This window comes from Phoca vitulina, unplaced genomic scaffold, assembly GCF_004348235.1.
Source record: "Phoca vitulina isolate PV1807 unplaced genomic scaffold, GSC_HSeal_1.0 scaffold3, whole genome shotgun sequence".
Taxonomy (NCBI): domain Eukaryota; kingdom Metazoa; phylum Chordata; class Mammalia; order Carnivora; family Phocidae; genus Phoca; species Phoca vitulina.
In genome coordinates this window covers 81,184,688-81,207,478 of record NW_022589706.1, presented here as the reverse complement: position 1 = coordinate 81,207,478, position 22,791 = coordinate 81,184,688, and the positions used below count along the sequence as shown (strand labels likewise).

The 22,791-nt window shown below is 43.3% G+C and overlaps 1 protein-coding gene across 1 annotated transcript in view; it reads right to left on the bottom strand.

Annotated features, from left to right (window-relative positions):
- Positions 1-22,791, bottom strand: part of ARHGEF38 (Rho guanine nucleotide exchange factor 38) — a 125,322-nt gene that overhangs the window by 51,922 nt on the left and 50,609 nt on the right. The window contains exon 3 of the mRNA XM_032400938.1: positions 19,785-19,908. Within this exon, the coding sequence (XP_032256829.1) occupies positions 19,785-19,908 (124 nt within the window). The remainder of the gene's footprint in view (positions 1-19,784; positions 19,909-22,791) is intronic.

Genomic DNA, 22,791 nt, shown 5'->3' with positions numbered 1-22,791 from the left:
GCTTGATCCTGCAGATCTGGATGGCTTGTGTAGACTTCATCAGTCACCTCAGAGCAGTCATGGTCTGGTTCCCCCTCCTCCGTGGGGAGAAAGTTTGCTGGATTTAATGTCCTTACTGTTTCGAGGGTGACCTGCGGGTTTTCGCAGAGGAGCCCTTGGTATTGTGCTAGCCGAGAGTTGGAAAGGAAGCAATGCCCCTGTGCGTTCATGAGGGACACAACTGCATGAGGAAACTTAACGTTAAGTTCTTGCCCCAGGGTAAGTTTGTCCTCCTCCTTGATGAGTAGGACTGTGGCTGCAAGCACCCTGAGACATGGTGGCCATCCCGCTGCCACGGGGTCCAGCTTCTTTGACAGGTAAGCAACTGGCCGTTGCCAGGGTCCAACAGTCTGGGTGAGTACCCCGAGCGCTATTTTTTCCTTTTCATGCACAAAGAGATTGAAAGGTTTTTCTACATCTGGTAGGCCCAGGGCTGGAGCCTGCCCCAGGGAGGTCTTTATCTCTGTGAAAGCGGCTTCTGCTCCCTCAGTCCAGGCCGGGGGTTCTCGATCTGGTCCCCCTAAGAGATCATAAAGGGGTCTTGCTATTGCCGAGAACCCAGGGATCCAGATGCAGCAGAATCCTGCAGCCCCCAGGAATTCTTGTAGGCCCCTTTTTGTCTGGGGCTGTGGCAGGGAGATGATGACCCTTTTCCTCTCCAGCCCTAGTTCTCTTTTCCCCTGGGTGAGGAGGAAACCAAGGTATCGGACCAGTTGTTGGCAGATTTGTGCCTTCTTCCATGAGGCTCGGTATCCTGAGTGACAGGAACAGTAGGAGGGCCTTTGTGCCTTTTGTGCAGTCTTCTTGTGTGTCATTGGTGAGGAGGAGGTCATCCATATACTGGAGGAGGGTGCATCGTGTGGCCTCTCTTGCAAAGCTGGTGAGGTCTGCAGCCAGGGCTTCCCCAAAGAGGGTTGGTGAGTTTTTAAACCCCTGTGGGAGGCACGTCCAAGTCAGTTGCATCTGGTGCCCTGTATCAGGCTCAGACCATTCAAAGGCAAATAGTGGCTGGCTCTGGGGAGCTAAGTGGAGACAGAAGAAGGCATCCTTCAAATCTAGGCAAGTGAACCATCTGGCCGACCCTGGGATTTGTCCGAGGAGGGTGTATGGATTCGGGACCATTGGGTGAAGAGAGATGGTCACCTTGTTGATGGCCTGCAGGTCTTGAACTGGTTGGTATCCCCCTCCTGGCTTCTTGACTGGCAGGAGTGGGGTATTCCAGGCCGACTGGCCCTCGACTAGAATACCTGCTTCTTTGAGTTTGGTCAGATGTTCTTGGATGCCGATCTTAGCTTCTTGTGGAAGGGGGTATTGCCTTTGCCTCTGAGGTTGGGCTCCTGGGATCAGTTCAACAATGACAGGGGCCCGATTCCAGGCTAGTCCATGTGGGTTGTTTTCAGCCCATATTGAAGGGAAGGTGAGTCTGAACTCTGGCGGGCTGCTCGGTTGGGCCTGGGCACAGAATAGCCTCCATTCTTCTTCCCTTGGCATGGTAATTGCTAGTATTAGAGACCCTGTCTTGGACCTTGATTGGGTCCAATCAGAGGCCAGTGTGTCCACTGGGCTCAAAGATTATCTGAGCCCTAAGCTTAGAGAGCATGTCTCGGCCCAGGAGAGGGATGGGGCAATCACGCAGATAAAGGAATTCATGTTGGACCTTGTGGCCCCTGAGTTTGCACTGGCGAGTCTGGCAAAAGGGCTGTTGTATCGCCCGTGTCCCCATGGCCCTGAGGATAGTTGCAGTCCTTTTCCTGAAGGGTGACACTGGGGAGGTGACAACAGAATGCTCGGCCCCAGTATCAACAATAAAATCACTGATCAGTCCCCCACCTTCATTTTGACTGTGGGCTCATGGGGGCCAAGGAGGAAAAAGCCCAGTCCCCCTCAGTCTGAGTCCATTCCCGCAAGGCCTATGAGGTCCTTCTCTTGGGGTTCTTCCTTGTAGCGGCTGGGCTTTTGAGCCTTTCACCAGTTGGGACATACATTTTTCCAATGCCCTTTCTCTTTACAGTAGGCACATTGATCCCTTGCCAAGGGGGTTCTGGGCTTCCCCCCTTTCGGTGGTCGGGGTCTCCCCGCCTTTGTGTTGTCCTTTTCTTTCAGGGCGGCAGTGAGGAGGCTGACTTTCTTTTTCATCTTTTTGTCGGCTTCCTGTTCGGCTGCGACCTCCCTGTTCATGTAGACCTTATTGGCAATCTCTATTAGTTGGTTGATGTTCATCCCGGCAAAACGCTCTAGTTTCTGAAGTTTTTTTCTGATGTCTGGGGTGGCCTGAGCCTCAAAGGAGGTGTTTACCATCGGTTGGCTTTCCTGTGTCTCGGGGTCAAATGGAGTGTATATCCTGTAGGCTTCACATAGTCTTTTGTAGTAGTCCCCAGGGTTGTTGAGTGACAACCGAGGATACCTTAGTCATGTTCATGGGTTTCTTAGCTCCTGCCCGGATTCCCTGGAGGAGGGTCTCCTGGTACCGGCGGATGTGGGCCTGTGTGAAGTCCTATGCTGGGCGCTCTTCAGGGGCAGCCGCATTAGCCCAGGCAGCAGGGTCAGTGACTACCACTGGTGCGTGCTCTTCCAGGTACTGCTGTGCACCGTTCATTATTCTCCTCCTTTCCTCTGTGTTAAACAGGGTGTTAAACTGTTGGAAGTCTCCCCAGGTTGGCCGATGAGTCTGGAAGAGGGATTCTATGAGGTCTACCATAGCCTGTGGTTTCTCAGAGTAGGATGGGGTTTTATGTTTCCAGTTGAGGAGGTCGGTGGTGGAGAAGGGCTGACAATACATCATGGAATGGCTGGGTTGGACCGTCCCATCTTCATTGTGCCTCTCGGGTTCCCGCGTGTCTTGTACTGGCATTTGAAGGGTGCTTGCGCTCGGCCAGGGGCACAGCCTGGCTGCTGGTCCTGGAGAAAGTGGATCCTTTGGGCCTGGGGATGCCGGTGGATCCTCTGGGCCTGGGGGCGCTGGTGAAACTGATGGCGGCGGAGTGTCTGGAGCTGAAGGGCCAGGTGTAGATGGTCATGAGGGTACATACGGTGGGGGCAGGTTGTCCTCGGGATCTCTGGCTAGGATTTGTGGAGACTGGGGCTTTTGTTGATTTTCTTTAGGTCGCTTGGATGAAGCGATTAAGACCCTGACCTGTCCCTGCCTATTGCAAGCCAATCGCACCCATGGGGGAAGGGTCTGAGCAATTCCTAGCCAGGAGTCAATGTTTCTGTAACTGGTCAGGGTGTCCTGGTTCTCCTGTTATGACTCGCCATACTCGACGAATTGTTGGGACATCCAATGTCCCTTCTGAAGGCCATCTGACATCAAAAGTGAGCCATTCCAATTCACACAGGGTTCTCAACTTGCCAGGGTTCATCCTGACTCCATAGTCTCCTGAAAACACCTTCTTGAAATTTTTGATCATGGTCTCTAGAACCATAGGTTTACTCTGCCCTGACCCCATGGTGATGTCCCCGTGTGCAGTGGTGCAGAGACAGACAAAGGGGGGGTGCCTCCTGAGGTGAGGAGACCAATCAGATGCCCGTCTGGCCGTGTCCAGAAGGAGCTTAGGTGAGGCTTAGCCGTAGCGGTCTCAGCATTGTGACTTACAATTGGAATCTACTCTGATGCCACCCTAGGCTCTATGCCGTTCACCACTGAATTGCAGACAGGCCCACTCAGACTCCATAGGCTTCTAGGGACCTTAAGGGTGCCCGCCCGTGGAGTCACAGAATCAGTCCGCTTGAGCAAGCCAGGTTGGATGGCACATTCACTCACACATTCACACTCCAGACGTTATTACATTCCCTCCCTGGGAATCCCTACCTGTGAGACCTCTAAGAGGTCTCTGGGAGGTGATCAGGCTCCCCTTCCACACCAATGGGGGTGGGCCTATCTGGGTCCTGGGGCCCCAGGCCTTACCGGAATCTGACATCGGGACCAGGTCCTCACCTGCCAAGTCTCCTTGAGTCTGGCAGGAAGAGTGGAGCAGGGCCGGCCCGAGGTGACCGGGGCAAGAGACTGCTGAAAATTAGGCAGGGTGCACCTTCTCAGTTAGGATCCTTCGTTCCATCACTGCCCCACCGTTGCCCCAAACCGGTGGCAACAATGGGCCAGTGCGGTTGGGTTTCCCGGTCAGGGAACCAAATGTTACAGAACCTGGACTGGATCGCCCGACAGAAGAACCAAGTGGCACCCAGAGATCTTGGAGGATGGGAGGTTTATTTAATGCCGGCGGGCTCAGAGGAGAGTGGTCTCCAAAGGTCTGAGCCCCGAGCACAAACAAAGGGGGCAATTTACACACTTCTACTTCCGCATACTGGGCACTTTTGGCGTGTGCGCAGAGAGGGACAGGGAGAAGAACCCGGATTGGTATGCGTGGGAAGCAGAGCAGGGAGAAGAACCCGGAAGAGCCCCAGGGAAAGGACTGGGACTCTCTTGCTGGCTCGGTCAGTCATCTTAGGACACAGATTTTCCTTATCACCCCAAAAGCAATCGCCGTGCAGAGGAGCGGGGAAAAATGCACCTTTTCCCCCTTAGTTTTCTCCTTGACAAACAACTCCCCAAAATATTGAGCATGTTTTATGTCCTGGTATGGTTACTCAGGTGTTGCAAATTGTTCCCTTCACTGATGTAAATATATTCATGCTTCTCTTCTTGGCCCACCTCTTCTTTACTTCCAGACCCTCACGTCCATCCCCAAGGTATGCCATACCAAACGATATGGCCTCTCTATTATTCTGACCCCATTCCAAGATGAATTTCCCCTGCAGGGCCAGGAACCCAGGGTACAAACAGTGATATTCAAGAGATCTTCGTGTCCTAGACTTTGTTTAGGAAAATGGCATAAAAGGGAATGAAGCAGTTAATTCATCCTTGTTTCACAACAATTTAATGAGGGACTATTACGTACCAAGCACTTTGGTAGGAACTGCGGATGCAAAGAACCAACACTTCCCTCAAGGAACTTATGAAGGCCAGTAAGAGTAAACTCCCATTTACCATACTTTGTATAAAATACAGAGGGTCATCTGTTCTGCTCTTGAGGACTTGTTAGCAATTTCTGTAACAGTCTGCCCTTGAAATAGGAGCTATGACTGAACACAAAGCACCGAGACACACTGAGGGAGTGGTTTAGTATGGCTGGACAGTGCCACGTCTGTGGTAAAGTTCCAGGAGAGATTGTATTTGTAGGCACGAGTCAAATCATGAAGGGCTTTGCATGTCATTAAGGAGCTGGGACTGTAGCCTGCAGGTGATGGAGAAGCACTGATGATTGATTTTAAGCAGTGGACTAACATGATTAGATTGTATTCTAGGAAAGATTACTCTAGTAATTAGTCATATGAAAGGTGAAATTTGAGGGAGGAGTTAGTGAGACTAGAAAAGAGAATCCAATTAAAAAACTTCTATAGTAATACAAGAAATAAATAATGAGGGCTTGCACAGGAAATTCTAGCACTTAAGAGAGAGTGCTCTAAAATCAACTGCCTGTTTTCAAATCCTGGTTTTACCATTTACTCCTGTGACATTTGGGAGAGTTACTTGACTTCTCTGTTCTTTAATTTCCTGATCTGTAAGATGGAACAATAATAATAGCAGGGTTGTTTGAAGATTAAATGAATTAAAATGTGTAATGTATCAGTAGCTGGCACATGCAAATGCCCAATCGATGTTAGTTATAACCACTGGAAACAAAAGCAGGGAGGACAGAGAAGAAAGCAAGAAAAGGGACATTGACTTATGTGAGAGATGAAGGGGAGAATTCCAAGCATATCCCAGGATTCTGGTTTCAGTAAGAGTGTGGATTGACAATGATGATAAGAAACAGAGAGTTTATGTGGAAAGACGATGAGTTTAATTTTAGATGTACCGAGTTGGGTCACCCAAAATATGTTTAAGTGGAGACGTCCTTTATGGAATTGGGTATGTGAGTCTGGGATTCAAGAAAAAAGGATCTAGAGAAGAGATGTAGGTACATGAAACTCAGGACACAGAAGCCATGACTTTGATATGATCATGCAAGAAAGTCTACAGAGTCAGAAGGGGCGTGAGGACCAAATGCTGGGGCACACTAACATTGAGGGGAGCCTAGAGGAAAAAGAGTCTGCAGAAGAGCTTGAGAAGGCTCAGTCAGAGAAAAGGGAGGAAAACTAGGATTGGTATCAACCAAGCCAAAGGCAAAATAGTGAGAAATATGGCAAATAAGTCTGTGGATGGCAGAGCATGCCATTGTCCCCCAGTATCAGTACTCCCCTTGAAGCAATAACATTTTTGCCTGCAACAAAATAAAAACTACATTTCCTAGCCCCCCTTGCAATAGGGGTGGCCGTGTAACTAAAGTCTGCAGAAAGTTGTCCTGTGACAATATCCAGGAACTTTAAGAGGCAGATAGCTCGTCATTTACCCCTTCTTCTCCATATTTTCCTTTGTTCTGCTGGACATTAGCTTGTCCATGAAGATAAGGCTAAGTGTGAGCTGGAAGAAGCTTGTATCCCAGAGGACTTTGAAGAGCTGAGCTGCCATGTAGACCTAAAATACATGCCTTTAGGCCATTACACAATAGAGAAATGGACATCTCTTATTTAGGCTAGTAATGTTCTGTTTTGTTTGCTGTTCCTACCAGTAGAACTTAATTCTAATCAACACACTGTTTCTTCTTCTTCCATAAAAAAATATTTTTGGAGGAATCATGACAGTTCAAGTGACCCTCTTTACTACCCATAAAATCTAACTCAAAAATTCTATGAAAATGTTACATAAACTGTTACTAATGAAGAGTGTTATGGACTCGATGTTTATTTCCCTCTAAAATCCTTATGTTGAAGCCCTAATAACCACCCCCCCATGGTATTTGGAGGTGGGACTTTCGGGAGATAATTGGGTTTAGATTAGATCACGCGTGTGGAGCTGCCATGATGGGATTAGTGCCGGGTGACAAGAGGAAGAGACATCAGAGCTTTCTCCATCCACCATGTGAGGATACAGTGGGAAGGTGGCTGCTTGCAAACTAGGAAGAGGGCTCTCACCAGGAATCAGGCACCTTGATCTGGACTTCCTAGCCTCCGGAACAGTGAGAAATCAATGTCTGTTGTTTTAACCACCAAGTCTATGGTCATTTGTTATGGCAGCCTGAGATGACCAAGACACAGAGTTACTTGTATTACCAAGAAAAAAATAAGTAATACATTCAACTCTAAAAACCAACTACAGTGATGTGAAAACAGCATTTTGGTTAAAATTTTAAGCATAAATCATGGTTGAAGATATATCCCCAAAGTTCTGTAGTTCTAAGTAAAACTTGTTTGTCAAGACAGAGTATTCACAACACAGAGATGAGAGTGTGACGGTTTTGAGGACAAAGGGTGGATATGACCTACTCATTAGAAAGAATGTCCAAGATCTGGGTGAGATAATATGAGTCTCTGTCTGTCACTCCTCTGAGGGACGCTCACAACTGAGTAAACCTGCCATCCCCAAATGAAAGAGCTTTGCTGGCAGCTTTCATCAGGAGGTCCAAGGAAAGCTCCCTAGTTTGCTTAGGCTCCCTGGATGAGAGCCCAGCTTCTGGGACTGAAGAAGACTATGGATGCCAAATGCCAGGTCATGGATACATTTCCTTCCTTTCTTTCCTAACGCCCTTCTGCTCTCCAGGACAGGGTAAAGTGAGGAGGGCAAGTGAGAAGAAAGAGGGGGAAGAGTAAATGCTGCTGACAGAAATCACTATCCTTGGCCTTTAGTCTCATTTAGTTGCTACCTAGCCTGGGAATAAGACTAACAACTGAGAACACCCTAGTGACCCCGGTTAGGGTTATGGAATTCAAACCAAATACAGGTGGCAGGTGGTGCATGCAACCATGTATTAACACAAGCAAATCCCTTGAGTGTCAATTTTATGAAGACATTTGGAAAAAACCCATTTTCATAGAAAGGAGTAGAATGGAAAATTTTCAGGAGTTCTTAAGGTAAAATGAGACTTCAAAGTTGTTTCATGTCAGTGGCAGTGGTTTCAGGCAACAACTCTACATTCCCTGGGGCTCCTATTTCTCTTCTGGTGTCAGGAATATTTTGGTAAAAAATTCTCAGAAGCTCTAGAGTAAGATAAGTTCAGAAAAAATGGATTTGACAATGAGATTTGACAATTCTGAGGTCTCTGGTGACATGGCAACAGCAATTTCAGAGGTGTAGTGTGAAGCAGGATGGAGAAGTGAGGAAGTGGGACCAGTAAGGCTGGCTAAACATGGAGAGAAAAAAGAGAAAGGAGGACAGCCACAATGGGGTGTGGGGGCCATTGCTGTGTCGAGTGCCAGGAGGACAATATGACCACTGTGATAGGGTCTAGGAAAGGACAGGCCTTTCTACAGCTGAGGCAGCGCCCACCCAACACATCTGGCAGTTGGAGGTCCCTGGCAGCAGGGCAGGACTAACTGGGGAGCATCAGTGGGCACAGAGGAAGAGTTAGGGTCTCCTTCTGACTGTGTCCAGAGTTAGTGATGGCATTTGGGGCAAATCAGGCTCTCGCAGTGAGGTGGTTGGATTGGATGCTCTTTAAGTATTGCTCCAGTGCTAACATTCTAGAATACCACTGTTTATTTTGATGATAACTCATGGTCTCTTCCCAAACCTTTTTGACTTCCTGGATATTTAACTCTAGGTGGAGATTTTTGTAACAAGTGGCACATTAGGAAAACACTAGCTCTCTGAGAGTTGAAAGCTAAAAGGTTTCTGTGGGCTGGATTAGGAAGAGGTACAATAACTTTTCCCTCCTCAAGGCGGGTAGCACCGATGACCCTGTTCTTAGGCCGACCAACCCATGACTCTCGATTTCTCTCACCTTAGTATGTTCCTCTCTTGAGAGTGCGAGCCTCTGCTGCAGCTAGTTGCTCTATCCTGCCTGCCAGCCTCTGAAGATGACACAGGACAAACCACAGGCAGACGTGGTGACAACCACAGGAACAACGATCGCCATGATCCTTCTGTGCATCAGCCAGGGTCCTGGACACTCCTCATTATCTCCAACGTTCATTGCATTCAGTCAGTGCTGCTGAGGACACTGTCCTAGGCGCTGATGAAGCATCAGCAATGAAATAGATAAGAATTCCTCTCCTCCTGGAGCTTATGTTCTAATGGGAGTATTCCTCATGTCTTGTACCCTTGGAGGACTTGCTATTCCCATTTGAAATATGAACAGATGAACGTGGCATCCATTGCTGGCTGCTTATTCATTCTTCTTTGTTCCAAACTAACAAAAGTTAGACCGGCAATGCACCCACTTAAAAATACTGACCTTTCTCCAATGTCTGGTATCAGGGGTGGCCAAGGATGTGTGCAAGTGCGCATTTGTGTGTGAATGTGTTTGTGTGTGAAATGAAATCATGAGATATAGGTTGAAGTCACTGGGAAGGGCTTTGGTTCCTCCCAAATGAAAAAAAAGAAAGCCTCAGGAGGAGGTGGTTTTGCTGTTACTGCCTGCAGGAAGCCGCTCTTGAGAGTGCAGCAGCCAGCATGAGGCCAGGAGGCCACGCACCACACATCACCACACGTCGAGTCCTAGGAAGGAAAAGGCTGCGAGGAGCCAGCACGCAGCTGCCCCAGTGCTGGACTACTGAATTATGGATTCCTTGTTCTGTGAGGAAAAAGTCCCTTTTTTGGTTAAGTCCTCTTGGTGAGGTTTCTGACCTCTTGGTGAGGTCTCTGACGGCAAGTGCCGTCCTCACTGATCTGAGTGACTCGGCCCCGGCCGCAGAGCTCGTGGTGACAGAGCTGGAATGAAAACGCAGATTCGTTTCCCACCAAAGGCCACACTCCCTCTGGACTACAGCGCACCTTGAAGGTTTGCACCCCTGCAAATGTACTTCTCACTTTCACTCCCTGGCTATTGGGAAAGTGTTCCGGGGTTCAGAGAACTCTTACATTTGTAGGAGTTAGGACTTTATTTCTACATGTATTCTGCACAATATTTGATTTTTCACAGCTCCATTCAGATCTGCCCGCACAGCTAAGCCACTGACTTCCGTGAGCTGGCCGCACAGCACAGCATCCTGGAGCTTCACATTCTCCTCAGAGAACAGAACAGTAGAACGTGTTCCTACGCCACCCTGGCTTTATTTTTATTACAAGAAATAAGTCCTTGTAGCCCTGGGACCCAGCTTGACCACACTCAAGGGGTTGGAAGACCAAGCCCACGTTGTATTTTGCTGTCCACCGCCTCCCGCTGATTTGTCCTCTCCCATATGGATTGCGGATGCTTGACCTCCCCCCCCAAAAAAACCCCCTTTTTTCCCTGTCACATTCTCTGAAGCTGATAGCTTTTCTATTACTGCTAACATTTAGAATAAAATGCCCAGACCTTTCAGCTGCTGCATTTGGGTCTTGCCCCTACTGGCCTCACACATTCTAGGATGCAGGTCTGGGGTGCTCCCAACCTGTCCCCACTGGCCAGAATTAACTAGATTGAGCCTCCCTGTGTTCTGAGTACAATACACACACATACACACACACGCACAGACACGCATGCACACACGCACTCTTTAGAAAAATTATTCAGGTGAGCTATTTTGTGGCATCTCCCACATGGCAACATGACCCGAATTATCAGTGACTAATGCTCTTCTCACAAAATCACTGCTAAAGGCACAGATTCCTGCTTCAGGGACATACAAGAGACACTGCTTTAGGAGAACAAAGTACTGCTGTAGAACGACACTGCATCACCACTTCACCTTCAAAGAACAGAAAGCTCTAAATTGTGTTTATCTCAAAGGATAAACTCACCCTCAGGAAAAGGCAAATGAGAAATTGTAATTCCTTTACCACAAGCTTCTTTCAGCTCTGGTTCTCAGTATAGTGTGCAGGAGGTGAGCACCTAAAGTAGACTCACACATAGTCATAACTCTGTCTTTTTTTTTTTTTTTTTTTATAACGCTTTGAAACATTACAGCACTGTTGCAAATGTAGGTAAGAGGATACAGGCTCTCTTTGGGTTATCTGTCTATGTGACAGACCGCCTCAAAACTTAGTACCTTAAAACAATCGTTTTGATTTTCTCTCACAATTCTGCGGGTTGGCTGGAATCGGTTCTCCTGCTCCCCTTGGTGCCGGCTGGGGCTGCGGTCAGCCCAGGGCTGAACTGCCTGGGTGGTTCGAGATGGCTCATTGACAGAGCTGATGCCTCGGCAGGGACAGCGGGAAGGCTGGCCTCAGCTGGGAGGCTGAGACAGCTGGGCCACTTTCTCAGCCGACAGAGTCTCAGGTCTGGTCTCGTTCCGTGTGACCTCTCCATGGGATATGTCTAGCAGGGTAGCTGGACTTCTTAAATGCCAGTTCCTCAAATCACTAAGGTAGAAACTGCCAGGCTTTCTTAAGGCTGAAACCCCCAGTCCCTGACACAACGTCACTTCTACTGCATTGTAGGATTTAGTGACTCTCAGGGATATAGCACTGGATTGCACAGCAGGGCGAATACCAGGGGGCATGGTCTATTGAAGGCCATCTTTGGAAAGTGTCTGCTGCATTGCTGTTCATTGCTGTTCACTTTATCAAATGTGGAAATGATACTTGATATGTTCAATCATGCTTTATAGAAGAAAACATGTTGCCTTATTAGATCTATGAATCATCAAGATGCATAGATATTGGGAGCATCTAGAAACTAAACACATCCAGTGAATCTGATTGTTTGAAAAACATGATCAAGACCTCTGGGGGGAAAATCACATTTTATTCTGTGATTACATACATAAGAAATCAAGCTTTGTAAATAGATGGGTAAATTTAATATTCTCAGGATAACAAATTAGTAATCTCATGTGTTAGGTATTTATTAAGAATAGGCATCGGGCCATCATTATTTATACATGATTTTACTTAATCTTCACAAATACTCCGTGGGGTGGGTATAATTACCTCAAATTTCCACATGAAAAACTGAAGTTCAATGAGATTTTGTAACTTGCCTAAGATGAAACATCTAGTAATCGGACGAGCCGGGATGTAAACCAATGTCAACCTGATATCGAAGCCCTTGTGTTCTTAAACCTTACACCAGCATTTTACCTGTTTTGTCTTTGCTCTCTCTTTTCTTAAATTGTTACAGAGTAATCTTCAGTCTAAGTGGAAACAAGAGCCACATCTCATACTCCCATTTCTGAAGATTTAGAACCCATTTCCTATTTAGACAGCCTGCTGCAGTCAAGATTTTAAAATCCAGTTTGTATCTTGGCATGATAGTCCAGACAATTCCCCAGGGCTCTCATATCTACAGACATATGCCTCTGTGCTTAAACTTGAACCTCATCCAAACCCCAAGGTTATTATTGAGTAAAATCCTCCTCCTGGTTTATCTAGGTACCTGGAAAGTTTCCCTTTGGCACTAGAGCAGTGAATCACAACCTCTCATTCGTTCCATCTAAGGACAGAGAAATGGGACACCTGTGCTTTTCATTTTGGAAATGTCCCACCAAAAATCAGGTTATCCTATGAAATGTAAGAGCTTTGGTGAAAGATTTAGTGATAGAAATCGCCGGGGCAGGGTGGGGGGTGGGAAGAAACTGTCAGTGAACTCTGTGCTAATATGGCTACTGTGTATGGGTCATGGAAGTCTCCTTGGAAGTGTGCTCCAGCCACATTAGATTGCTCTCCTTTATGAGAATTTCCTATACTCTCCTGCCTTGGGGCCTCTATGCCATTTGTCATTTAGAAAGTCCTTTGCTTCAGGACACCTGGGTGGTACAGTCCGTTAAGCCCCCAGCTCTTGGTTTCCGCTTGGGTCATGATCTCAGGGTCATGAGATCGAGCCCTGTGAGATAGATCACCCCGTGTTGGGCTCCCCGCTCAGCTCAGAGTTGGCTTGAGATTCTCTCTCTCTCTCCTTCCGCCCCTCCCACTCGTGCTCTCTCTCTCTTTAAAATAAATAAATCTTTAAAAAAAATCATTTGCTTCAATCTCCACCTTTCTAAATCCTTCAAGTCCAAGCTCAAAATCCATTTTCCAAATCAAGTTTTTCTTCGTCTAAATTGAATTAATCTCTCTCTGTGAATCTGTATTAGATTTGCTGCAGAAAAAAAAAAAATCACCCCAAAACTTAAAGGCTTAAAACAACGCTGTTTTCTCACAATTCTCTGGATTGACAATTTGAACAAGGCTCAGCTGGGATGGCTTGTTTCCAGGTGTTGTTGTTGGGGTTTATTCATGCGTTTGTAATCCGTAAGCAGAGGCCAGCTGGCTGAGGAGGCCACACTCACGTGTTCAAGGCCTTGACTGTGTTGATTGAAATGACTGGGTAGTTTGAGCCTTCTCTCTCCCTGAGCAGAGAGTGGATGTCACAAGGCTATTGTAGAACATCACTTTGCCACATTTTATTGGTCAAAGCAAGCCACAAGGCTAGCCCAGATGTCAACGATAAGGAAATTAAAATATGACTCCAACTGGTTCTTTTACAAATACGGTCTTACTGTTTTAGTTTCCTTTATCTATTCTTCTATCATCTTCCTCAAAACTGCAACTTATGATTGGTAAATTAAAAAATTGTGAACACATTCAACTGAGTTTCTCTGTAAAACCATAGTATTTTTATTTTGAAGTAATTTTATACTTAACAGAAAATTGCAAAATTAGTTCTGGTAGTTTTCAGATATCCTTCACTCCGCTTAACATCTTGTATAACCACAGTGCAATTGTCAGTAAAGGAATTGAAGTGTGCTTTTGTACTCTTAACTAAACTAAACACCATATTTGAATTTCAACACTACATTCTTTTACTGTTCTAGAATCTATCCAGGCTTCCACTCGCATTTTTTTGTTACTCTGACTTAGTCTTCCGTGGTCTCAAAACGCTGAGGCTCCTCAGTATTACCTTACTTTTAATGACCTTGACATTTTGGAAGAGTATTGACCCATTATTTTGTCAAGTGTCCCTCATTTGAGTTTGCTCATGTCTAATGTTTTCTCATGATTGGACATGATCACACATATTTTGGGCAAAAGTACTACAGAGATGGTTCTATGTCCTCCTCACTTGTATCACAGGTTTATGATGGGAATGTGTGTTATTCCTTGGTACTGTTGACCTTGATCATTTGGTTAAGGTGGTCTCTGCCTGGTTCCTCACTGAAGTTACTGTCTTTGCCTTAACTTAAGGTTAATAGTTAGGAGATACTTTGAAACTATGAAATTTCTCCCCAAACTTTCACCTCCTAAATCAAGCACTGATCAGTGGATTTGGCTGCAACAATTATAACTGCAGTGTTTGTCTAATGGTGGTTTTCGATTCTCCTCTTTCCTTCTATATTTATTCATTGAAATCTACTATACGGAAGACTTTTCCTTTCTCCTCACTTATTTATATCAGTATGAACTCAATATTTATTTTATTCTAAAATCTATGTATGTATGTAGATTAAAATCTCACATGTATATGTATGTATATTAAAATCTAGCATTATGCATGTTGCTGCTGAAATATGTAAACCATAATATTTTTAATTAGGAAAATACTCTTATATAAGCACAGAGGCACCTGATATGCTCAAAGAAAATTCTGCTAAATGGAAAATATTAAAATTCTGATTATATATCTCTCTATATTGAAATATGTAAATATTTGAGCTGAAATATTTTCACAAGTACTAGCTTTTAGCCTCCATTTGGATTCTTTTCTTTATTTTTACAAAATAAGCTCACCAAAGAAGTTGTTTCTATTTATGATTTTTAAATATTTTTCCAAATGTAGATATTGTAAAATCTGGTACAGGATATAATTTTACCCTATTTAATAGGAACTCTATCAAAACGTCTTTCTGTAAGTCAAGTTTTCCAAAATGGAATTAAAGAATTTTAAAATTAAATCTTCTATACCATATAAACTCATTTTTTAAAGCTAACTCCTTGTTTTAGTAGTGATAAATTTCAGTGTCTTCCTATTTGCAATTTTGTTTTCAGTAATTACAATTGTAAAGATTAAAAAGCTGAAGTAGTTTTTTTTCCCCTTTCTTTGTTGAATACTTTAAGTAAAGACTTCTAATTGATTTTGAACAAAATGCCAATTTCTAAAAGTTGATTACTGACCAGGAGCAAACAAAGAATGTGTTACCATCATGCATAAGATTGTTTATGCCTGGGTGCCTGGGTGGCTCAGTCGGTTAAGCATCTGCCTTCAGCTCAGGTCATGATCCTGGGGTCCTGGGATCGAGTCCCACATGGGGCTCCCTGCTCAGCGGCGAGTCTGCTTCTCCCTTTCCCTTTGCCCCTCCCCCTGCTCATGCTCGCTCTCTCTCAAATAAATAAAATCTTTAAAAAAATTAATATCAGCTTTATCCTCCAGGTATTGTATATAGTTCACTCTAACTTTGTATATATAAAGCTGTGTGAATTTTGACTACAGTTACCATTTCGACTAATAGAATATCACAGCTTTAGTACATAATCACCACAATCAATCTCAAGTAAATTTTTGTTCCATAGATTTCTTAACTTTAGTAAAAGTATTATTTTACTGAGATGCTGTGCTCCCCCAAAATATGTACTCTTATTATCATTTGCATTCACAAGCTTAATTTTTAAAGTAACAGGAGCATTCGCAATTAGGTCAGAAAATTCGCCTTTGACACCATAAACTTCCAAAAGGTTTTCATCTGTTCTGTGAATTGGTTAAACTTTTTTTCTTTTCTTTTTTTTTTTTTTAAGATTTATTCATTCATTTATTTTAGAGAGAGAGAGAGAGCAAGGGGAGGGGCAGAGGGAGAGGAAGAGAGAAACTTTAACAGGTTCCGCACTGAGCGTGGAGCCTGATGCAGGTTGGATCCCAAGACCCAGAGATCATGACCTGAGCCGAAACCAACAGTCAGATGCTGAACCAACTGCGCCACCCAGGTGCCCCTGGTTAAACGTGTTTTTTAATCATTATCAGAATTAATTAATTTTTAAATTTAATTTATCTGCTCACACTGTTATAAAACTGTCACAATTTAACTGTTTGTAAGCTCTTCTGCTATTTGTGTCAACTCATTAATAACCACTGCTTTACATTTCTTACAGGCCCAAGGAAACTCAGAATTGAAAACGAGAGAAATTAACTTAGGCTAACTGTCATTGACCTAATGAAGCCATGCTGCATAAAGTGCTCAATGTTACACACCTCTGCAGCTACAAGTGTGAAGCCACATGCACGTGGGCTTAAAAGTATAGGTAGGATTTCAACAAGTGGGAAGAAGGTTGAGAAGAAGATCCCAGGTGGAGGGAGCAGCATGAACAGAAGCATGGTCCACAAATGCCAAATGCCAAGGTTTGAAAATAATGGGCACAATCTTCTTAAAGCAATGACTAACTTTTGAGGTAGATATTGCTGCTTCTTCTCTTCCGATTGTCTTACAGTCAGTGATAGCATTAAAAACCCCATGGTGGATAGCAAGTATTCTGTGTGTTATATGTTCATCATCAACTTTCTTGAGCAACAGAAAATCAATACTTAATTTTTATTAAACATGCATAGATGAAACACTTGCTTCTGAAAGGGTTTATTGCAAAACCAAGTAAGATAACCAGATCATTAAAAAGTTACGGATTTGTATCATAAGATGAATTACCAAACTATTGTAGCAACAGCATCCAGATACTCTGTAGCAGGACAGCAAAGCCTCTACTTGTCACAGGAATTTCACTTACATCTAATCTTTAATTCCCTAATTGTCCCGCTAAAACCCACTGACTAATAGCCTGGTGGCTTCCTGCCTCTCACGGGTCATGGCAAGGGCCACCCATCATGGGCCATGACACACTAGCTGCTATACCCAGTGGACAGCAGAATCTGTAGCATCAGAAATATCTCCCACCACCACCGGAACAGGAAGCAGTTAGCTTCACGTCCAAATGTCATCTTTTTATCAGCCAGTGCTATGCATGCTGTACTTCAAAAGGTTGGGAAATGAGAGATGGGCTGTCTTTCAGAGTTTAGCATGTGTTATGGTGAGAACTCTGTCAAATACACCTGCCTCTTATATTCTATTAGGAGAGATGGGTTAGAAATTGGAGTACAATGTAGAGGTCTCACCAAATCTCTTGTAGTGCAGTGATTAATAATGATCCTCCTTAAAAAGGAGAAATTGCAGGACAAATGCTAAACTGGACTGAATGCTAGACTAGGCTAAAACCAGGTTGTTGTAGATAAATTAGGATACTTGTCTCCTTAAACCTGGAAGTGTCTTTGACTTTAGCACAGGCAACCAACCCCTAAATCTTGTTTATGCTTTATTCAACATTTCTCTTGAATCTGAGCCCCCTTTTTTAGTCTCACTGTATCTACCTTAGCCTAGCTAGATGCTTGTTACCACATGACTGCATTATTTATAACAACCTATTTACTAGTCTAGTACTCATTTTCTCCTTCCATACATTCTCTTCATACTTACCCTTATTTTCTTTCTCCAGAAACTTGTATGTCTCATCACACCCTTGCTGAAAAATCTTTTAATGGCTCCTCAGTACCTGCAGAGTAAATTCCAAATTTGATTCCGAGTATTGTCTGTCTCTATTCTACACTTACAGATTCATTTCTTTTTCTTTTTAAAGATTTATTTAGAGAGAGAGTGTGCTCATGTGTGAGAGTGTGGGGGAGGGGCAGAGGGAGAGAATCTTCAAGCAGACTCTCCACTGAGCATGGAGCCATGTGGGGCTTGATCTCACAATCCAAGAGATCATGTCCTGAGCCGAAAACAAGAGCCAGAGGCTTAACCGACTAAGCCACCCAGGCGCCCCTACAGATTCATTTCTGATTCACTCCTGCTTGGCTTGATCTCTCATCATTTCCTAAACATGCTTGGCATTTGGCATTTGCTATCCATGCTTTTGTTCATGCTGTTGCTTTCACTTAATCTTTCAGACCTGGACCCCACTCGTTGAAATCTGGACTGTAACTGTAAGCCCAAGTAACATCTTCAAGGATCCTTCTGTGATTTCCCCATCTAGAAATATTCTTTTTTATCCTCTGAAGTCCCGCAGCAGTATAGAAAATAGTCTGATGGTGTATTACACAAATACCTTCAATTCAAGGAGCTTTTCAATGGCAAACTTTTGAAGGACAGAGATGATCTCTTTCATCTTTTGATACCCAACAATGCCACACAGTACCTTTATACATGCTGCTACTTAATAATTATTCACTGGGTGAATTAATAAATGAATGGCCAATGAACCCACACTAAAGTAATAATGAATAGAGTCCTTCGTTTAGAAAATATATTTACAGCTTATTAGAAACTACGTTAGCTCCGGCTGCCATAACAAAATGCCATAGACTGGGGGGAGGAAGGGCTTAAACAACAGACATTGATTTCTCACAGTTCTGGAGGCTGAGAAGTCCAAGATTAAGGTGCCACCTGCCTCAGTTTCTAGTGAGAACCTCCTTCCTGGTTTGCAGATAGCTGCCCTCTTGCTGTGTCCTCACATGGTGAGGAGGGAGAGAGGGAGTTCTGGTCTCTCTTCCTTTCCTTACGCTAATCCCATCCTGGGGACCGCCCCCTCACTGCCTCATGACTTCATCTAAACCAAAATTACCTCCCAAAAGCTTCCCCTCCAAATACCATTACACTGATGGTTAGGGTGTCAACATATGAATTTTAGGGGAACACAAACTTTCAGTACATGATAGGGACTTTCAGTCAAAGTAATGATTAAATTTAAACCTGTTTGTGGGAGAACCTTTTTGAGTGAGCTGACCTCTTGGTCTGTAAAACGCTACAAATAGGTTGATTCACCTTTGCATAATATCAGCCTTGCTTATTAAACTTTGGGTCTTCCATAAATATTAAACAAGGTCAATTTCATTTTTAAACCCCTGATTTTCACTAACTAAGCCACAGTGAATAAAGATATAAGGTGTGTGTGTTTGTGTCTCTGTATATGTCTGAAAGAAAGGATCCACATCAAACTGATAACAGTGGTTACTTATCAGGAAGAGAGTGGCATTGTTTTATCCTTGTACTCCTGATTTGTTTTAATATTCTTGTAGGGAACATACATTGCATGTTATACCTGAAATAGAAAAATAACAAAAAAAAAATTTAAAGAAGTCTTAGCCTCCATGGCACTACGTATCTCCAGGGCGGTTACTGCCTTCAGAAAGCTCACAATGCACTATTCCCTTTGAAACGCCCAAGAAATGGAAGGGATAAAAATTTGGCTCAATGCTTTCTCAAAGATATCTTTGTATTTTTTTCCAAAATCTTACCAGAGTAAGAAAATAATCTATGACCACGAGTAAAAATATATTTGGAAAGCAAATAATATAGGAAAAAAAGGAAAAGCATGGGAAAAGTAGAACCTGCGTGTTTTATAAATTATCAAACCCCTTCATGCAAAAAATTTTACAATCCCAAAGTCAATGGATTCATAGGTGTAAGATCTGAAAAATACTGTGACTGAAATCAGTAAAGCTATTAAAGTATTTAAATATTTAATTCTTTAAAGACTGAGTAAGTGTTAGCCATAAAACAAAATGAGAGAACATCTGTAAGGCAAAGAGGTTGAAAGATTGAAAATTAAAAAGCAAATGGTGTGTTTAGTGTTACTGTGAGACTTGAGCAAATGGATAGAAACCCACTTGAAGACAAATACAGAGTTTGTGTAATTACAATGAGCCTGAAGAAGGGTTTAGCATTTATACATCTCCTGGGAAGCTTGGTGAGTCAGAAACATAAACCCAAAGCAAAGGGAGGTTATTAAAATATTATTTCCTGTTGTAGTGTAGAACTCGAGAAGAGAATAAACATACCGATTACTTGCATGGCCGGTTCCACGTCTGTTGTGGCCTCTTCCAACAATGATAGCAGCTTGGCTGATATCTGATGCACGGATTCAATGTTGCTAAACAAGCTATCCACGTCCAGCCGATCAATCTGAAGAAACACAAACACGGAACACCAGCTGATGGAGAGAGACGCACTGTATTTAGGATGTTTTCTCCTGCTACACAGTAAGAGTTTTGTATGCCAGCCCATGCTGCTTCCATCGACTGTTCCTGTAAACATTCTTATTTGGGATTTCTAGAGTAAATGTGCAGTTTTTCATGCAAAAAAAAAGGGGGGGGTAAGGATGTTGCTTCTGTTCCCTCTGCCTTTTTCTTTATTTTGACCAAGTTTTAATGAGTCAAACATACATATACATATTCCTATAAAACTAGAGTGTGAAGAAGATTTAAGCCACGTAATCAGTATTTTTATTAACTGCCGTCTATGATAGTATGTACTAGCACATACGAATTTAGAACACTTTAACGCTTACACAGCAGAAGTCAGACCTTACTCTAGGCAAGTAACTATTTTCAAAGCTGTTTTAGAACGACAGATGTTCTAAAAGTGATGACAAGTAGATGTGCTGAGTTGCTTCCTGCTTTTTTTCTTAAAAGAAATGTGAATGGAAATTTCACCAAACATGTTCTACTAATTAAAGATTCATCATATTTTATAACTTCATGCACACCCTCAAAAACCAGTATAATCATTCCTCGGTCTTAGAGCTGGTGCTTATAATATTTTATTTATTCACTCATCTCTCCCTCATTAAATATTTCCTGGAGGCCTTCTATGTATCAGGAATTGTAATAGAAACCAAACTCTGTTTTAGACATTGGAAGATTAGTAGAGGGATGGCCAACCATCCTAAACTATCTAAGTAGAATTTGGTGAGATATGTGCCCTGATTTTGCTGGATCTTCCTCTAAATCTTTCTCTGGAGTTTAAGTCTGATCTCCTTTCATTATCAAATAGTGTCTAGTTGGCTCATGTACAGGTCGGTCCAGACTCCACTGGGCTACCACAGGGAATAGGAGTAGGTGCCTTTCTCCATGGTTTACTGTATGTGGGGTCATAGGTGGATAATCACGTCATTAATACTCAAGTCATGGAAGAGCTTCACAGGTGCAAAGCAGAGTTGCCGGTTCCAAACCAGGTCAGCATTTTAGGAGTGAGAGGGACAGGGAGTTCAGCTAAGGATCAAAAAAGAGGCCAAGAAACGAAAGGGAATTGGGAACAAGGGATACAGGGGAAGAGGCAGATGTGGAGGAATTCTGGAGATGAAAGTCAACAGTGTAGCTTCTTCCTCATCCGTCTCTCCTCATTTCGTCTCCGTCTTTCTCCCTCCATCTTTCCTCATCCGTCTCTCAGCATCCGTCTCTTTGGGTGTGCTAAGTCTGTGGTGAGGGGAGGGGAGGGGAGGGAGGAGGCAGGTTGCTCATCTTTTTATCCCATCCTTTTTTGATGTTGACTCATCTGTTGTGCCCTGTACCAGACAGAGATATTATTTTGATAAGGATATTCTGTTATTAAACATGAAGCATTTGTTTCACATTCCACCTTGTTTAAAATTTGGTGACTATGTCAATTATTTCTTATGTAATATGATCTAGCTATCCACATTCCTTCCAACCATCGTGGGAAATTTCTCACCTTCCTATCATCAGTCTTGTCCTCAAGAAAACTCCCAGCCCCAGCCTCATTTGAATCAAATACCACGTGATTCTACGTAGTGGGTTTATTTCAATATTTTAAGTATTATTTAATTTTATATTTAAAATTTTAAATTTAAAAAACTTTTTATGTCTTCTAAAATAATCTATATCTCCATACTGTATTATTACATTACAATCATTATTAGCTCACTAAATGTTCCTTTAAGTAGTCATTTTAATTGGATAGGGCACATATGACTCTTTTGTCTGAAATCTATAGATACTCAAGACTTTCAATTTCTATTTTACAAAATGTATTTAATATTATACAAAATACCTAAAGGGCAGACAACAGTTGCATGACTTTTTTTGTTAAATGATAATTTTAAATAGCTAAGGATGTGTCACATATTTCTGGGTACCACTGATTTAACACATTATTTATTCTAAGGAATGGCTTTATGCATTGAGTATTAATTAAGTAGCAATGGGATAATTTTTGCATAGTGCAAAATATGTTTTCCAAAAATTGAATATGAATCAGATTTTGGGGAGAGGAGCAGAGGGAGAGTTTTTTTTTTTTTTTTTTTTTTAAGATTTTATTTATTTATTTGAGAGAGAGAGAGAGAGCAGAGGGAGGGAGAGAAGCAGGCTCCCTGCTGATCAGGGAGCCCAATGCGGGGTTTGATCCCAGGACCCTCTGATCATGACCTGAGCCAAAGGCAGAGGCTTAAATGACCGAGCCATTCAGGCACCCAGAGAGAGAGAGAGTCTTAAGCAGACTCCATGCTCAGCACCCAGAGAGAGAGAGTCTTAAGAGACTTGGGGCTTGATCTCACGACCCTGAGATCACAACCTGAGCTGAAACCAAGAGTTGGACGCTCAACCGACTGAGCCACCCAGGTGGCTCCAGATTGGTTCATTTTAGATGTACCAGTTGAATTTTTCTTAAAATCATATTTTGAAATGAATCCTTCTAACATAAAAAATTTCATCCCGATTTGCTTGCTTTATATGATAAAAGCAGATGTAATTGATACAGTGTACCCTATTATTATTTCATTTTATTGTGAAAACTTTATTCTGAGAAGTTTAAATGCTTCATATTTATTATTTCATATAGCATTGCAGCTTCTCTGTAAGATATGAATAAGTTTTGGGGCGCCTGGTTGGCTCAGTTGGTTAAACGACTGCCTTCGGCTCAGGTCATGATCCTGGAGTCCGGGGATCGAGTCCCACATCGGGCTCCCTGCTCATCAGGGAGTCTGCTTCTCCCTCTGACCCTCCCCCCTCTCCTGTGCGCTCTCTCTCTCTCTCTCTCATTCTCTCTCTT